At 41.1% G+C, this 12,190-nt stretch overlaps 1 protein-coding gene and 1 non-coding gene across 2 annotated transcripts; one reads left to right on the top strand and one right to left on the bottom strand.

Moving 5' to 3' along the window:
• Window positions 1-5,406: 5,406 nt before the first annotated feature.
• Window positions 5,407-5,478, bottom strand: trnah-gug. Its single transcript has one exon. It is a non-coding gene; the product is annotated as a tRNA-His (tRNA).
• Window positions 5,479-6,834: 1,356 nt separating this feature from the next.
• Window positions 6,835-11,445, top strand: snrpf (small nuclear ribonucleoprotein polypeptide F). Its single transcript, XM_036518048.1, has 4 exons — window positions 6,835-6,950; window positions 9,209-9,334; window positions 9,608-9,672; window positions 10,136-11,445. The coding sequence occupies exons 1-4, from the start codon at window positions 6,948-6,950 to the stop codon at window positions 10,200-10,202; spliced, it is 261 nt and encodes an 86-aa protein (XP_036373941.1). The 5' UTR covers window positions 6,835-6,947; the 3' UTR covers window positions 10,203-11,445.
• Window positions 11,446-12,190: the final 745 nt, after the last annotated feature.

Here is a 12,190-nt window from a genome sequence, read left to right as displayed (position 1 = left end):
CCCGAATTTCTCCCTCTCTGCAGGTAGGGTTCTGAGGCAGATAGGTTGCTCTGGTCATCCCCCCATCCCACGCCCCCTCCATCCCATGTCTCTCCTAAGGAATCCCACTAGAATGCTGTTTGCTTTTTACAGTCAGGTGTTTTTCCAATTGATGGACAAGTTTAAGAGTCTGCCAATGTCAAACACATGGGCAAAGCGGTGCCACCTTGTGGAGGTCAACAGACCAGAAAACAACCCTGAGCCTGCATGCCATATGATACCTTTATCACCTCACCCACTGCCTCTCAAACTCTTTACTAGACAGCCACATGACAAGAATAGACACAGGACGCACAACATGTGGTGAGCTCGTTTTGTTATTGCTGCGTGTTCTAAGCAGAGGAGGAGTTGTATCGCACCAGTGATTCATCTGTGCCTTCAAAACAACCAGCTATGCAGACCTCAGACGTCATTTAAGTGCTTTGGCTTCAGTTTTATGAATGGATCATTCATGACTGGCCATGTTACGCTGCAGTGAATTTGACTGTTGCATAAGCACCACATCGCCTCATTAGTCAGGGAGCTGATTGGGCACAGGTGATGAGGTGATTTAAGCTGTAATGTCAAGTCTGGCAGAGTGCTGGATCTAATATGACCAGCTTATTAGGAGAACAAAGGCTGTGTGCCATCTGTATCCTGGAAGGGATGGTAAGCTAGCTTGGCGCTACCGGCCTTCTTTCAGTACTGGCAACCTGCGATTTCTGACCTGCAGAGATGTTTTGGGCAATCACAGCCCGTCGGCAATAAGCCACAATCTGGACAGCCACCAGCGCAGGTGCCTCACCAGGATCGAGATGCCTCTGTGCTCCATCTCATAGTCATTTTTTTGTGCCACTGGCTCCACTGGATGGGAGATGCACAGTTTGAGTTGCTTAGACAGCTGCTTAGAGGAGCCCATGGCTGCTGATTGTTCTGACAAGGTTTGAGGAGTCAGAGTATGTATAAAGCTTTGAAATTTGCATCACCTGGCCTTTCCTAGCGATGATTGTGAACAAGCCATAGCCCTAACAAGCTAAATAAGTTCTGAGACCTTGGTAAAAGTTATCTGAGAGCTCAAATCTCTAGGGGTGCCCAAACATTTGCATGGTGCTCCTTTCCTTTTTTTCCACTCTAAAATTGTACAAAACAAAAATAATACACTAATCTTGCTTAAAATGTTGAAAAGAATGTTTCATCTTTCACTTTATGGTTTTTGGGTATCAGTTCATCTTCTACTCACTTAACTATTCACAGTAACAGAAATTTTGACCAGGGGTGCCCAAACTTTTGCATGCCACTGTACACCTTGTGTCACTTCGTGCAGCAGTTGCACACACCAGCTAGCTAACCTGTGTCTTTCACAGAGGGCTTGTTGTCTAAGACAAATGTCAATCATACAGTACATACGTTATTGTCATTTAGCATACACTCTTATCCAGAGTGACTTACACAGTGCATTTAAAATAAAATGAAGTAGCCTGCATTTGCTCAATAAAATGTCTGTGCTACAAAAGAGATTTTGTAATTTTCCTCACAATAACTCTGTGTTTGTTACTGACATGATTGCCTCTGTATTTGTACACACTTCAATTCTGATTGTATTGGACTGTTTTTGTTATCTCCTCACTGCCCAAAAGCTGTCAGATCCCTACCTAAGACCCATATGTGAGACTTGATCCTCACTCAGTGGCTGACAGTCCCATTTCACTGTCCTCTCTCCCCTCGTCAGACTTTTGTGCTGAACAGGTGGAACCAATTCCAGCCAGGCGTTTGCACTTCATTGCAGAACGCCTGCTGTCCGCAGTACAGAGGTGTGAGCTGAATTTCAATGAGGCAATGTTAAACTAAGCCTTTCTATGCATGATAAATCAATCTGGGCTTGTTTCCCTTTCGTGTTTTTATGGAGGAATGCATTATCTGTGTGTTCATTCTGAAACCAGCCTGCAATGTCAAGGTGTAGTTTTTTTACTGTGGAGGAATTAACTACGGATAGATGACATCTTCCTGGGCAGATCTGTCACAAAGCCAAAAGCTTTCCCTTCTGGAAGTGCTTGACTGCATCATTGTAAGTTTTAGAAGTCAGTTCCAAATTGTTGGACCAAGGTTATTATTATGTAACCTCTGAGGTGAAGAGAAATTCAGAAACACTTCAATTCAGAGTCAGTTAAAGTCAATAGGCATTATCTGAGAAACAGCAGGTGCTTTTATTTTGAAGCAATGCAGTCCTGTTTCCCCTTAGATCTTACAGGCTAGGTTTTCACCTGTGCTTTTAATCCTTCCCACTCTGCTTTTGCATCACATTTACTTTGTACTAAATGAACTCCTTCACACCCTGAAGAAAGCAAGACATTCACTGAGTCTCTACCATCAAACCCCCACATCACTTTGATGAACAGACATTGCTAGACACTGACAAGTATAGAACTAGTCTAGGCATCATCTCTCCATTGTCTTGAGTAAAGAGTATTTTATAAAAGTTTGGTGAGATATGATGTGTTATATTACAGTGATGTTTAAGCATGTTTGAGTCTGAATATTAAATTGAAAAAAAACTTTGCTTGGCTCCAGATGTGAATGCAATCCAGTTATGAATACACTGGATTGGGTTCAGAGAGATAAAAATGTAATGAATACCCATACACTGTATTTCAAACAGACAGTTTTCAAGCTGCTCTAATTTATTTTGTCATTATTCATTATTTGTTACCAGGCACTTGGATGTGTGTATGAATCTTTGAGACCATTTGGTAAAGAGAGAGCATTGGTTTCAGTACATCTTCCGGATCACAGCTGTTGTATTTTTTTTCGACTTTTCAGTTTGGATGACTCAGAAATTCAAACAAGGACCTCAAGCAAAATTTCTCTCTCTCAAAAAAAAAAAAGCTTGACAGCGAGCGATCACTGCTGAATGGATAACCTCTCAGATCATGAGATCAGGTGAGCAAAGCCAACGGGAAGCCCCAAGCGCTGAGCGCAGCCAGCCCAATTCCCAACCCTAATGAGAAACACACAAGAATGCGAAAAAGGCCTCGGCTGAGAGGTCTGGAAAATTCCGGCCTCTCGGGATTCCTGTCCGACAGTAAACGGGGCCGAGGCCTACCTTCAAAGCAGCTGATCAAACACTTACGCTGTGTGATTGTTATTCCTGCGCCTCTTAGACTTGTCACCTTGTGCACAGCCCTGTTCTGCGCTGAGCTCAGGCTGATATGTACCGATGGAGATGGCTCTCTGTACACACGCCCTGTCAAGCCCTTATATTAGCACATTACAGTTGGTTGGTAAACACTCTTACCTAGAGTGTATTGCATAGCTCACACTTTTTAAGTTATTCAGTTAAGCAGCTAGAAATTTACTGAGACAGTCTAGGTTAAGAACCTTGCCCAACAGCAGCACCCTACCAGGGAAACAAACCAGAAGCTTTTGGGCTGCCCTGTTCCTTACTGCTGTGTTACACTGTTGCCTTGTTGCGGTGCTTTGTTGACCCAGTGGCTCTTGTACTGAGAAAGAGAGGTCCACATGCACACCAAGTGCAACAGTCAGAAATTCTGAGCACAGGCTATTTTGGGATTTACTGTTTATTTACTCAGCAGAAATACTCACTCAGAGCTACTTTTATTTTACACAGTATCTATTTATGCAGTATGAGTATTGTCTGCAGCAGGTCGGGCTAAGTGGCTCAATTAAAGGGCACACCTGCAGTCATCCTGGAATCTTTTGCTTGTAAGCTTCCATCTTAAACCTGCATGTTATGCCACATCACTGCTGCCAGTTAAAACTTTGGAAGATCAATGCCATAGAATACAATGATAACAGACAGCAGCTCTGCTTTTGCCCAAGTGATGCATTTTAGAGTCTAGAGCAGTGGTCAGAGCAGCAGTGTGGAGCAGCGGTCAGAGCAGTAGTGTGGAGCAGTGGCCTGAACAACTGTGCGGGACAGCAGTTATGGCAACAGGTTGGAGCAGTGGCCTCAACTCGCATTGTCCTTAGTGAATTGGAAGACATGACTGCTTTACCCTGAGGAAGGTATGTTACCTGAATTGCTCTGGTTTAAAAAAAGGCCCAGCTGTATTAGTAGATTCCAGGGAACAAGTCATGTGTCAATTGTTGATTGGTCTGTCAGTTATGATGGCAGGTCTCTGTTTGCATATATGTTACCTGAATTCCCTTATTTATCTTCTTTGTGTATAAATTAGCATAAACTCGTGATACGTACTACATGCAGCCACCTTGACATTTTTTACTGGCCAAATAAATGTGTGCCACCAGCTTTTTTTCTCTTTTTTTTTACTCTGGCATGAGTAACCATGGTAACTATCCTGTATTACACAGGACACTGGTGTCCTTATGATCAATGGTTTATGGGCTCAATGCATATGGACTACGTATGGACCATACAGTCATCGTGGTACTACCTAGATATTGAAGGTTTACAGTGTTCACACATGTTTTGTATCTTTCATTGCATGTTCTGATACGCTGACTCATGTTAAACATTCTTGAAGGGGCGTGGTCAGGAAAAAACCCCAGAACATCCATAGTCAACACAGGAACGCAGACAGCACCGGAACCTCCTGTTACTAACCGCAACCCCTCCTAGACAGAAGACACGCAGGAATTCAATGCATAGTCATAACAGAATATCTGTGGTAGCTTCTGTTTCATACACTAAGAACGGATAACATTTTGAACGTTCGTACGTTTGAACGTATACAGAGGATTCAAAGCATGCAACAAGACCATAAATGTGTAACACTGCAAAAATATAATGCAGTTACATTAAGACATACTGGCAGTACGATCATACACAATCAAGTGCCCTTTTTAAGGGGCGCTGATAAATACTGTCACCTTGTGGCCATAGTCGAAACTCTTCTATCAAACTTAAATATGTAGTCACACTGCAACGTAGTTGCAGTAGTAGGTTTTTAAGCAAAGCCGAACCCATTCTATATGACATAGATATTCAAAAATTTACAACTGTTTGCAGATTAAATATTTACGGTTATTATTGTGTGATATTGCTGTCAGTCACTGGTTACTCTTGAATTACCTATGGGTGTCAGATTAAACTGGGTATATCCGGGTGAGTAAACCGTGTGGTTAGTATTCCAGTATCGTGGGTAAAAATGTTTAAAATGTATGAAGATCATAACGTTTGCTCAACAAGAATTCTTCAAGAGTTCAGAGAAACTATTTACGAACAGATTATTCATTTACGGATATGGAAAATTTCCTGAAACTATTCCGGCTAATTTAGTATGTTGGCCACAGCAGTAAGCCATCTGGAAGTCAGCAAGGAAACCTTTGCAGTCCGAGCTCTGTTTCTTACCTTTACAAAACACTGTCGTCCCAAAAAGCCAGCCCATTTGCCGTGACATTGTTCCACAATGCCGTGACTCGGATTCGAACCGAGGTTGCTGCGGCCACAACGCAGAGTACTAACCACTATACGATCACGGCGAGCTACATGGGCTCTGAAGATTACATGACGATGTTCTGGTTAAACTGGGAAAATGTTCAAGCCAATAAAATGTCTGTTTTACTGATTTCTTCATGACCCGCTACAAACCAGCTCGGTTCCTTCCTATAGGTGATCTTCATATTGACTGAGCAAAAATTTTATACTGTGATAAAAAAAAAACAGTCGCCTTTATAGCAGTTATGCATGTATTGTCAAAAGATGCATTTTCATAGGCTCTTTTGTAGCCATGTTTTATGTTCCAATTTTTCTTTCCCATTTCGAGTCTGTTACAATAACTATGCAAGAACATTCCACAACACACCGATGGTGCACGAGAATTGTTCATTTAATTGTTACACATAAAATAAAACCCAGTGCAATTCTGCAAAGCTGTGTTTGTTATGCGTTTAGATTAACCAAGTGTTTGAAATGCTTAAAAACTGTTAATGGTATGGAAATACGGAAAATGGCCCCAATCCATAAACACAGATGAACAAGACTGCAGTATAATACTGTTGTTGTCCAAAAAAATGTAAAAATAATCTCCGATCCTTCTACAATCCTAGAATAATAAGAAGAATTGTTGTGCAGAATAATAATTTTAGAGTAGGAAATTAAACGGAATCAAAGGCAATAGCCCTTTTGCGCTTTAAATATTTCCCGCATTACCGAAAGCAACTCTTGTGTCTTTATCATTGGTCCAAACACATGGTTGGTTTTCTGACCAATCACAGCATATTTCCTCTTGGAACGAAATACGGCGTTGCCAGGGTAGATAGGGGATTTTAAAATCGAATGGATAAATAGTGGTCAAATTTCCAGCACATTCCTTCCCCAACAGAAAGTTGCGGAGGCTGTGTGCAGATGCGTGCTGATGAGATTCAGAAACAGATCCCAAAATCTCTATCACGCTGGTACGTTCCATCCTTAATCCAGCCCAGTCACATTCCTAGTATAATAACGCATTGCATTGTTAGATAATATTGCACGAGCATGCTTTTCGCCGAGGGCTAACAAGGGGTTAGGTACATTCAGCAATTCAGTATCCCCCACTTACGTCCACTACTGATCGGATGTTAGCAAACATAATAGACAAAAAATGAAATGGCCATTGAAAATGAGAATGGATCTAACAGAAAGCTTCATAAAATAATCAGGTATCAATTAGTTTTTTTGTGGAAGATTGTGTTGTTTTATACAGAGAAAACGGAAAAATTGTACACAAAAATGGGTGTTTAGTGTAGAGTTAAATCATTTTAAACGCAGTTATGCTGTTCCACTTCAGACAGCTTAAATAAGCGATAGGGGATTTATCATGCAGCCTGGCAACCCTGAGGGGAGTTCAGAGGTCGGGGAAACAAGTCACTTCCTGTCACCGTTGAGCAGCGTGTGAGCTTTAGGAAAAGTGTTTTGTTTGGTTATCAGGTGTAAGAAAACGCGTTAAATACCTCAAAAGTCGGCTGCAGAAATGGTAAGTTTTAGCAAGAAATGCAAATTTGAACGTTGTTTGGGGATTTAATCGACTGCTTACGCCGCCTTTGTACATAACCATCTGTCCATTCATTCATTGGTTCCTGCGATCGGCAGCTTGCTCGCTAGCTAGGCCTGATTTTGAACATACAGTAGTAGCGTCTTTGTTGAGATTTATGACACTTCTTAAATCTCTGTCTAGTTAAGCTTATCTAGCCTTAACGTTTCGCATCACCCTTAGAGTTCAAAGATATGAGATCTTTATAGTTAGTTCGACCTAATAGCAGAAGTTTAGCTGAGCCAGTGTCAATAGGCGGGAATGATGATGCTGAGAGGCAGCTAGCCAGCTAAAACGTGACAGTATGGCTAACTGCGCCGTCTAGATAGGTAACGTTAGTTTGGTCGAGTATTCAAGGGTTCAGCGTCTGTGTCCAGTTAGAGAACTGGGTGGGTTCGTAGCAAGCTATATGAATGGACTGCTTGCTGACCAATTAAAATAACATCACTGTTTATTAATGTAGTAAGGGTCCCAGGTATCGTATCTTTGCGATGGTTTGTGAAAACAAAAGAATCACAGGCTCTTGGAGCTATTCATCCTATAGATTTTATTGCACAAACTTACAAGAGAATAGTAAATACGACAGTAGTATTTAAAAATAGTATTATAACCATGAAATAGAGGATGTGATTATTTTAAAACCATAGTAAGTTTTATTAGAAGTATAAGAGGTCCTGTCCTAAGATGCAAAATAAATTTCTGTTTAATAGCTTACACCCTACTGATGCAGACGTTGCCTTGTGCATTCCCTTGTCTATTGATGTTAACTAACTAGCAGTGTTCAGTCACTTCTACCAACTGTGGAATAATATTGCATTCTTGTCGTTACAAGCGTTAAAATAAACTACACAACAATGACAACATGTCCTTTTGCATGGACAAGTACAGTCTTGGTTAATTATAACAATTTTGGAGGTGAGGGTTCTTTTCGACACGACACTTAGTTTGAAATGGATGGTTGCTAATTTGTGTTAGCTGAACGAGAGTAGTTTAAACGCACAATGCCGCAATTTACCACTCTTTCAATGGCTGTTTTTAACGGAGAAGTGAAGGGCCATTGGCCACACCACCTTCTTGTCTTTGTTGCTGAAAATACGTGGAGGTGGTTTTGGTTAATCACTGGGGGACAGTCTTCCCGCTGGACCTAACAGGAGGCCAATGCACCAATGCAGTCTGTCTCTCGGACAAGATATCAAGACAAGGTCCTAATCTTGCAAAAAAACAAACAAACAAAAAAAAAAGATCCCGTCTGTTAATCTGGTCAGTCCTCAATTTAATTGGCTAAATAAATCCCTCTCTTTGCCTCAGATGGTGGTAATAATAATAATGCTTTACAATGAAGGGGCCAGGTGTTATGAATCTCAACCACTAACAAATTTCAGCACCTTTGTGGATAATACATTGCAACGAGTTTGCACAATAATGGTGACTGCATCAGCTGATTTTTTTCCATAGGAAAGACTGCCCCCTGCTGGCCCACCAGAACCATGTCTGTTCCTAATGTGGTTTTCCCTTGAGGCCTCCCACCCAAGCACTTGCTAAGCCTAGACTGACTTACCTTTAGCTATCAGCCAAGAGAACATAACAGTGGTGCTATGGCTGCTGGAAGGTGTTGCTCCTCCTAAATGATACACTCTCATTTTGTGCATTGAGACTGAGGCTGGAACATTGCCTTGGCCGCAGTCTTTCTCTTGCGGGTTGTAAACCTGCTTGTGTGTACAAGTTTCCCATTATGTGTACCCTTGTCCGAAATGGGACTGAAAGCTTGGGAATAAAGTTTCAGGAGCCTTCATTCAGCTACTGTGAATCATTCAGAACAGGTTTCACTTAAAATGTGAAAGTGCCATGGAAAGTTCTTTTCCTCTGTCTAGGAGGTTCTGGTTGGAAGCAGGAAGTCCTAGTGCTGTTTGTGTTCCTGTGCTATCTGTGGATATCCTGTTTTAGGCCACACCCCTTCAAGAAAGTTCATTATGAGCCAGCAAATCAGAAATGTTCGATACTGGCTGAGACAGAACCTTCAAAATGGAGCGCGTCAAGCTGACTATCTGGGCCATATATAGAAAATCATTGAAAGGGTCTCCAGTGTGTGTGAAAGGGTCTCCTAGCTGTGCTATTACTCACTATTAATTTAAATGGGTTAATTATCTTAAATGCTAACTACAGACAGCTAACGAACCACGCAATGCTTCCTTTATTTTCAGAGTTTGCCACTGAACCCGAAGCCCTTCCTCAATGGTCTGACAGGCAAGCCGGTGATGGTGAAGCTGAAGTGGGGCATGGAGTACAAAGGCTACCTGGTGTCTGTGGACGGCTACATGAACATGCAGGTGTGTGGGTACCTGGACTGAGGACTGAAACATACCATGCTGCTTAGTGATTTCTGCCTCTGGTTCACAAAGTGAAGTAACATAGTGGACCAAAGAAAGAGAAACAGATATCTGCGGAATGAGCTGTAGGTTAAGACTACAGAAACAGCGTCACAAGCAGTGGCAACCCTACACAACATATCTGCACCTTAGTCACATTTGAGATTAAAAAACATCACCTACTGTTTGTTACTGCTTGTAAGTTACATAGTATGGTGTTATTTCTTTATAAAGCTGGCAAATACTGAAGAGTATGTGGACGGAGCATTGGCTGGCCATTTGGGGGAGGTACTTGTCAGGTGAGTTATCCTGAGAAGTTTAGAGAGCCCAGGAGTGGCCATCTACATGTAGCATGTACATGTACGCAGGAAGATGGGTGTTTTTATGTGACATCGTAAAATTCTATTAGCTTAGGACAGTTACGCATTTAACTTGTTAGTTGACAGTGTGCTGAATAATTTTAGCTGGTCAATATTATTATAATATATAATATATTATTATTATTTTGTATCCTTATTGGCTTTTTGAGAACAATTTGATTTCTCTCAGATTGAAGGGTCTTTCCCAGATTTGGCAGATATTATTTGCTCTTAACAGGAGCTGTATTGTTCTTAGCATTAGCACATTCAAATAAAATGTCTTTAAATGTCTCCTTAAGTGCTGGAACAGCAGAGAACATAACTATAAACATTAAAAGAATTCCACACTAGATACTGGGTTGTGCTACTTCACAGGGACATAAGATGCCCTTCTTGTCCACAGATGCAACAACGTCTTGTATATACGAGGTGTTGAAGAAGAGGAGGAAGATGGTGAAATGAGAGAATAATGAAACGACATTGTCACCCTCCCGGAATGCATACTTTCTATTTTATTTGTCTGGAAAAAAACAGCATAGTAACCTTTCACTGTACTGCCTATTTAATGAGGGTTTCCATTCATGCAAGAACTGTTAAAAGGCACATAAATGTATTTATTCTCCGAAAGTCACGCTCTGACAGTCCTGCAACTCTTTTCAATAGTCTTCATCAGGCATTTGGACTGTTGTTGAACCAGCATGTTGGAAGAGCTGTGTATTGACCTGTTGAGTATGAGGATACATGTTCTGTCATTTCCAGAGCCGTGCCACCAGTGATAGCTGTTTCTATGGAAATCTTCATTAAATGGACACTACAATCTGAGGTTGTGCTCCAGTTTATTTTTGGGGGGATTTTTTTGTAAGTGTTAACTACTTTGGAACTAAAGTCTATTTTGATGTTTTCTTTCCTTTTTGGTTTTTTATTTTCCAGTACTGCTGAATTGTGTTCATAAAGGCAAAGAAGTAATAAAACTGTACATATTGACCTTTTCGTAAACATTTGTAGCAGATTTATTTGCAGCCAAAGTCCGTTTTGCTGGTAGAATGTGGCATGGTCGCTTGTTGTGTGATGTGTTTCAGGGGACTGGAGAGACATGAGACATCTGATGTGAATCAGTTCAAGTCCTTGCAGGTAGTAGAAGTGATCTGATCGCACACAATACCCAGTGAGACTCGGGGCTGATCCCTCCAAAATTGCGCGCCAGACCGTGATTCTCTGTCTGTCTGATTTGGCAGACTCAAGTTATCCCAGCTGCTCAACACTAGTAGCTGACCATATCGGATGGATCTCAACCACAAAATATGAACCAGTCAGAGATGCACACTGAGTGGTGAAGGACTTTCTCTACCCTCTAGGCTTTTAATGCTTACACTGATTGCTCTGTCAGTCAGGTACATGCCTCTTGGCAGATGCAGTAAATGGTAGAAATTGATGTTGTACTTTAAAAAAATGTAATCCAGAAAACATTCAGAAGTAAAGTGTGGAACATTCAGGAAGTTATCAGTAGAGTTAATGTTGCATTCCAAGCTGATATATTTATGTATGATGGCGTTTTCTTAGGCAACAGAGCAGCTTGATGTAGTCAGTGATAGGATATTAGACGGGTTAATCACTATAGCCAACTGCTTTATGATTTTCCGTGGGCAGAGGAGGTAACGCTTGATGCTGTAAAATTGATGTGCCACATTTTGTACTGGCTTGAATTTGACAAAACTTGCAGTGCTTTGTCATTTGTGTTTTGAAATAAAGACATTTAGATTCATGTATTTATGAACCCCTTCAAGTATTCATGTTTTTTTCCCCAGCTGTAACAAAACCGTTAACAGAGAGACAAACGCGTTGGACATACTCGTGGCCGTACTCACACTAGAGTATTTTAATTAAAATACTCGACGAACGAAGTCCTTTATTTTCCATTGAATTTGTAATAGCAACTGAGCGGTCTATTCGTGTGAGACGCTGAATTTAGTTTGCTCATTGAAAGGGAATTTAGGAAAATTAATTCCAAGTCAAATTCTGACCTCGTTGAACAGCCACGGGGAGAGAAGCTGTTAGTTGATAAAACGTTTATGAGAGAGGGAGAGAAGAGCTATTACTTTTCCTGCGGGTGGAAAAGGGGCATATAAATGGATAGAAAATCTTTATATAAAGTCTTTCTCTATTTGCATGCCGCCTAATATAGTGTTTTTTTATAGTGCATTTCAGCTCACATGAACACGGTGGATCCATCCAGAACACCACACGGGTTACAAGTGGGGGGAAAGGGAAATATGACGATAACAGGTGTAACTAGAAATTATACAAATTGTGTTTGGCGACATGAAAAGTTAGCCCATTAGCTGTTAGTGAACGCTAGCTAGCTACAGATTATCACAACCAGCTAACAAACCACAAACTGGTGTAGCTAGCATGGATGAATTATTTAGCGTTATGTCGTGTTATCTCGTGACGTTAACTT

This window comes from Megalops cyprinoides, chromosome 23 (assembly GCF_013368585.1).
Source record: "Megalops cyprinoides isolate fMegCyp1 chromosome 23, fMegCyp1.pri, whole genome shotgun sequence".
NCBI classification, from domain to species: domain Eukaryota; kingdom Metazoa; phylum Chordata; class Actinopteri; order Elopiformes; family Megalopidae; genus Megalops; species Megalops cyprinoides.
This window is presented reverse-complemented; position numbering and strand designations above follow the sequence as displayed.